This window comes from Camellia sinensis, chromosome 7 (genome assembly GCF_055761805.1).
Source record: "Camellia sinensis isolate YWXY chromosome 7, ASM5576180v1, whole genome shotgun sequence".
NCBI lineage: Eukaryota > Viridiplantae > Streptophyta > Magnoliopsida > Ericales > Theaceae > Camellia > Camellia sinensis.
In genome coordinates, this window is record NC_138967.1 from 37,280,471 (window position 1) to 37,287,151 (window position 6,681).

A 6,681-nucleotide genomic window follows, 5' to 3' on the forward strand; every position below is an offset into this window, starting at 1 on the left:
CAAATTACAAATATCATAGTTATAATCCCCCCCAAAAATATATATATATATACACACACTTTGTTAATAAGGTCTGTAGGCATACGAGGAACTCAAATGGGTTTCATTATGATGTAACCGCCGCTGTACAGATTGAACAACAGATATTTCTTTTCCTTTTATTTTCTTCTTTTTTTGTGAACTTAGCCATCAAACATGAACACAAGCGGATAATGCAAGCATATATATATATATATATATTCTCTAAAATCATATGCATTGCTTATGTACATAAAACATGATAATATCAAATTGGGATAAATAATTGGACAATTTACATATTGAGCACAATTATCACATAAATAATTGGACAATTTACTTATTTATTATTATTCTTGGATAGTGGAACAATCTCTACATATGTGAGATAAGACTGGGCACATTAATCTTTTTTCAGACTTTAGAATAATTAGAATCTTACGCATTGAGTTGCCCTTTATTTTTAAATAGTGGAACAATTCATTAGAGCTTGGACGTTACCTTATGCTTCAATGTGGATGACAGGATCAAGTGTTACAGGAGCAATAGTAGGTTCTTCCACAATGCACTTGAGATCTTCATTCTCACCATCCAAACAAGCCCTTAAAAATGCTACAAATACCCCTCCTAAACATTTCTTAAATGGGTCCTTGTCACCCTCCCCACTCACACAAGCAAGACTTAATATCAAATTTGGATCATCTAACATGTCCACATGACCATAGTCCTTGGCATAAAAATACCAACTTGGCGGTTTACATTCTGTGAAGAACTCACAATGATTCACTCCATTTGGGGCACATGCTGGGACTATGGCACTACTTTTTTCATGACCTAAGCCGGTACCGATGATAGCAACTGAGATCGGTACCGGTAAATCAAAAGAATGAGGGACATAGGTGAGGATTTTGGGTTCGATTTGGTCATCTATGCTTAGGCCGGCAACAGGGTCAAGTCCTATTAAAGCTGAAATTTTGAGGGATGGTTGGGTTTTGGCATGGCCTAGTGCAAGGGCAAATGCAGTCTTTCCACCTCTACTATGGCCAGCAACGGCTAGCTTGAGAAGATTTGCTTTGACATTTTCCGGGAGCATGGATTGAAGGCCAGTGGCTAACCAGTTTGTGACTTCCCCAGCCAAATTGACTTCTTCATTTCCAGTTATAATCAAGTCGTATAACTGAAAAAATAATTGGAGTTGGTTCACATCGGAAATACAAATATGCGTGTGTCACCACGTACATACATATATAAATGCGATTAAATTAAATTTGGACTACCTGTAAACGTGAGGGTTTGTGGGCATTTCTTTTTTTATCAACAAAGTAAAAATTTCATTAAAAATGTGAAATTAAAGGTATAAGAAGATGCAATGTATCGAGAGACGTTCAGGCAGTACAAAATACTCTTACTCCTGCTAGTTATGGGCATCGAGAGGGTTCATGGGCATCTAGTTAAATTGATCGATCTGGATTAGGTGTAAATGACATTCAAGTTTGCAGGTGGTCCAAATTAAATTTAACCCGTAAATAAATACATATATGATAACAAATATTATATGAAAATGTTTGCCTGAACAACAGAAAAGCTAATTGATGCATTTTTAGTGCCAACATTGATATTAACAAGAAAAACAGTAATTTATGAAGTTCTCAAAAGTAGTCGAGGTATGTGCAGATTAATTTTAGAGGAGGTATGTGCAGATTAATTTTAGAGGAAATTAGTGTAAGGTTCCTCTCTCATTTTTAGTAATGAAAGAGATCCACAATATTATTTTTTGATGTATAAAGTCCTCACAGAGAAATTTATATATCTCACACTCTCTATCTCTCTCTCCTATTGCTCTTCTCTCTCTTTCTCTCATCGATCTCAATTACCAGTTTAAAACCCTAGATCCTTCTCTCTCTCCTTACCTAGATCTATCTCTCTCATCTTCGGTTTCTCACCGCTGCCGTCGTTTCCATCTCCATCATCGTCTCCCTCTTGGATGAGAGTTTACTCTGAGTTTTGGTCGAAGCAAAGAAAGTTTTAAACTGGAAGCAATTACTCTGAGTTTCGTCAAGAAGTTAAGCCGAAGCAAAGAAAGTTTACACTGAGTTTTGTCAAAGCAGAGAAAGTTTTGGAAGATTACTCTGAGTATGAGATAAGCTGAAGATAAGAGAAAAAGAGATAAGCCGAAGATAAGTCTCCATCATAAGCAATTACTTTGAGCGTAAGATAAGTCTTAGTTATCTCAATAATTACTCTAAGGGTGAGATAAGTCTCCATCATATCTATATCAGTTATTGAGATATACACAAAGACTTCATTATAAGCAACTGTGATGAGTCTTTATGTATAAATATTAGTTTACTCTGAAAAGAAAGTTTTGGAGGATTGCTTATGATGTATGTTTGGGTTCAAATGTTTAAGAGCCCAAATTAGATAAATTTGAAAACACATAAAAAAGTTGTTGCTGAAAATTCAATAGTGAGCAAAATCTAACTTTGTATTCATGAGTTTGATTGGTGTATTTCCATGCCTAAACCAGATAAATTCTTTTATCTGTTTTTTGTTTTGTTTTGTTTTTGTTTTTTGTTCAATTTTCTCTGGTTTGATAAAAAACACAAATTTCCTCTACACAATTTTCTCTGGATAGAGCCACACAAAGCCATAGAAATTTTCTCTGCTAAGTGAAGGCAAGAATTTCTCAAATTTCTCTAGATTCGACCTAGAGAAATTTAAATTTTCTCTGGATTCAACCTAGAGAAAATTCAAATTTCTCTGGGTTCATGATAACGGATACCATAGATGAACTACATAATTTGTTCCATTATCACTGCTTCGTATTCATGGCCTGGACCAAACACCTCTCTGCATCTGTTTTTTGGAGGCTCCTCGGTTAGAGAAATTGCCTTTCTTCCTCACCTTTGAGAAGCAAGGAAGTGAGTTGAGGTACGGGAATTCTTATGTTCAAAAAAAAAAAGGGCAGAGAAATTTAGGAAGTTTATCTAGACCAATTTTTTTTTACTTGAATTTTTTCTGGATCAATTTTCTCTGGATTGATGTTGAGGGACCTTAGACATCATGAAAATATTTGATGTCCTTTATAATATAAAATCATAATATCAGGGACCTAAAAAAAATACCCCTTAATTTTACCATCAAACTATAAAAAAAATAATAAATAAATATGATACTTAACATGATCATATTTCCCCCGTTACTACACTGCTACAACCCTACTGTTTGGATAAGTAATTTGAAATTTAAGTACTTTAAAGCTGTGCTTTAAAATAAATAAATAAAATGTAATTATATTTTATTTATATTTATATTTTTTTTTCTTCAAATTATTACTTAAATTTATAATTTAAACACAGTCTAAAAATTTTCTACCTCTTGTCATAGCTTAGCGATCAATTCTTTTTATTTATTTATTTAATTTTTGGGGATTAACTATATTTTTTATTCCTAAAATATCTGTTTTGCATAATTTTGTTTCTCCACATTTTAATTGTGCCAATATCATTGTAAAAGTATAAAAGATGCATTAAATTGATCATGATTGATACGATCAGTATTTAAAGTCAGAAATAGAGATATTTTTTTTATTTCTTAATATTTTAATTATATCAATTTCGTTTTAAAATATTAAATATGCATTAAATTGATCATGACTTTCTTTTGGGTGATTATTTTTGCCCTTTCAATTTCTCCACAAACCCACTTTTGTGAGAGCACAATTCTCAATGCATGTGAAAGGCACCTAGATGTGAAGAGAGATTTATATTAGTGTAAATAGAATCACTTTATTTTTTGAGAAAATTGTAAAAAAATAAAAAAACAAATTTAAGATTTAATCTTTATAACAAATTAAATCCTGAATTTATAATTTTATTAATTTAAAACCTAAATAGTAATGAGTTTGATTAGGAGAGATGATGGTACAAATGAGAAGGCAGCACAAGATCGAGTTTTTAAATTGATTTTTAATCTAAACAATCTATCTATTTTTGTTAATTAAAATTGAATGGTAAAAAATATTTTAAATATTTTATGTATATTTATATTGAGTTTAATGAATAAAATATCATTTTTTCATATCTAAAGAAAATAGATAAATAATTTAAATTGAAAACAAATTAAAATATTAGAATTTAAATTGACAAAATTAAAAAAATTAAGATTTATTTTGTTATAAGAGTCAATTTTTAAATTTTTAAATTTTTTTTTTTGAACCAAGGTGAAATTTCAGTGCTTTTTTTAACGAACACATGCATTAGGGTCAAAAATGTAATTAGGATTTTTAAAATTTTATTTTTATTACAAACTAGCTTAGCAATTAATTAGGCTTTGTTTGAAAAGTTGAATTTTTAATTAAAAAGTTAAAAAATTATTATAAATCGTCACATAACTCTTTTTATTTTTATATATTTTTTAATAAAATATCAAAATATTAACTAAAATAATCAATTCTCAGACGTGAATGAGTTTCTTACTGGATCAAAGACTTCTCTATTGCAATAAGGTAAAAAGTGACCTAGGAAATGAGTTTCCTACCAGTTCAAAGGCTTCTCTATTCCAACAAGGTAAAAATTGAAATACGGGAGAGGCTTATGTGTATTTTTTGATTTTTTATAAAAAAAATAATATAATTTGATCTAAATAAGTGCACTTATTTAGGAGATACTAAACAAGCTCTTAAGCACGTTTCCAATGCTTACTCAAATATTCTATTAAATTTAGATTTAATGAAACACGTCTTTTTTTTTTTTTTTTTTTCTGCTCTACCAAACCCATATCAAATGAAAGTGATGCCAAATTTTTCATCAAATCAAAAAAGCGTTTAATCTTTTATCAAATTTTGCAAATTACAATTGGTAGACAACCGACCAGTTAACCGGGTGGATGACTGACTTGAAGAAGTTTTGCAAAAAATTTGCTCTAAAACGGATGATTGATCGGACGATCAGTTAAATTTGATGAAATGATTAGAGCGTAACACATCAGATCAAACTTTGACTCAAATTTTTATTTAAATTTAATAAACTATCTAAGTAAACATTAAAAATGCTCTAAGAACACGTCACATAATTATACGGTACACTAAAATATTAATAAAAAAATTGTTTAATACCTTATCCAAAAAAAAATCATCATTTAGGCACCGTTTGGAAAGAACTAAAGTAGGCTGTTTTGACTATTTTAGCCACAAAAGATAAAACATGCTATTTTAGTCACAAAAAATAAAATATCACATCTAACCCATAATTATTATATTCTTCTCTTACAAAAAAAGCCAAAAAATCAAAAAACCCTTCTCAAACCAAACTTTTTAACCCAAGCTAAAATAGTCAAAAAAGTCAAAAAGCCAAAAAATCAACCCACCCCCCAAACCAACCCTTAATATCTTACCCAAAAAAAATATATATATATAAAAATGAGGATTTCATCGTTACAGAAGTGCCTAACAATTGGAAGTTAGAGGTTTGAGATCTCATAAAAAAAAAAAAATCAATCATATATGTGTTTTTAAAAAAAATTATGTCAAAAAATTTTATTTCTTAATCCTTTCTGTGTAGACATGAATCTAAAAAAAAAAAAATACTTACAAGAATTGACAAAGTCAAAATAAAAAAATAAAATTTACTATTTTTTACTTATTTTTATCTTGTCCAGACTTTTTTTTTTTTTTTTAAATTTAATTTTTCAATTAGGAGGCATTGAGTTGAATCTAAAAACACAAAAACAAAATTTAAAAATAAACACCAAAAAAGTAAAACCAAAAAACTAATCGAATAATTATATTAAAAAAGGGGGGTTAAACTAAATAAAATGATTAATCAAAATGTTTGAAAAGCATTTTAAAATTGTGTGTGGTTAATAAATTTGAAAAAAATAAAAATAAAAAATATATGTGAAATTAGATAAATATATGTATATTTTATCATTTTTTTTCTTCTCGTTTCCAAACCCATCCTAAATCCTTGAACCAAACAGCAAGAGAGAAAGAGAAAGAGAAAGAGAAAGAGAGGAGAGAGGAGAGAGACCTGAGGAGCGACGACTATGATTCCATGGGAAGATATATGTTGGAGAAGCTTTTCGTAGGCAGTGTTGTGTGTCAAGAATCCATGGAAAAACAACAATATAGGATATGTGCCTTCCAACGTTGGTGTAACAATTAACAATGGCTTTGGTGGTGATGATGATTCACTTGATTCCTCCACTTTCATAGATTTCACACTCAACTTTCCCTCTTCAAAAACTTTTGTAGCCAAAGCTGGGCTTGCTACTGCCATTCTCTCTCTCTCTCTCTCTCTCTCTCTCTCTCTGCTCTAATTTATTTTTTGAACAACACATCTGCCTTATAAATTGTTTTTCTCTTGTGGAAAAAAATCACTTCTTTTTTTTTTTTAACCTCAAACTATCACACTTGATTCTCATGCTAAGTTTGGCATCATTAAAAAAAGACAAAAAGTCAAAAAGTCACTATCCTATTTAAGTCACATCATCTTATTTAAGTCGCATCACCTCTCTAACACATCACTTCAAACCCAACCCAAACCCAACCCATATTTCATAAAAAGTCAAAAAATACACTTATTTAGTCTTCCCAAACTAGGCCTCAGTCTGTTCCGTAAATTATCAATTTAAACAATTACTCTCTTAAACAATTATTCTCTT

General features: G+C 30.0%; 1 protein-coding gene across 1 annotated transcript; it reads right to left on the reverse strand.

Moving 5' to 3' along the window:
• Positions 1-345: 345 nt before the first annotated feature.
• Positions 346-6,436, reverse strand: LOC114293960 (chlorophyllase-1). Its single transcript, XM_082877773.1, has 2 exons — positions 6,048-6,436; positions 346-1,195 (listed from the first exon to the last, which is right to left on the reverse strand). Exons 1-2 carry the CDS (start codon positions 6,294-6,296, stop codon positions 521-523), a joined length of 924 nt encoding a protein of 307 aa, XP_082733899.1. The 5' UTR covers positions 6,297-6,436; the 3' UTR covers positions 346-520.
• Between the last annotated feature and the right edge of the window lie 245 nt (positions 6,437-6,681).

Bases quoted from the DNA above. Each gene is read 5' to 3' on its own strand.
- LOC114293960 (XM_082877773.1), bottom strand. From the start codon at position 6,296: ATGGCAGTAGCAAGCCCAGCTTTGGCTACAAAAGTTTTTGAAGAGGGA. The intron at 1,196-6,047 runs GTCTCTCTCCTC...TTATTTTTTCAG, and splicing joins TCATAGTCGTCGCTCCTCAG to TTATACGACTTGATTATAAC.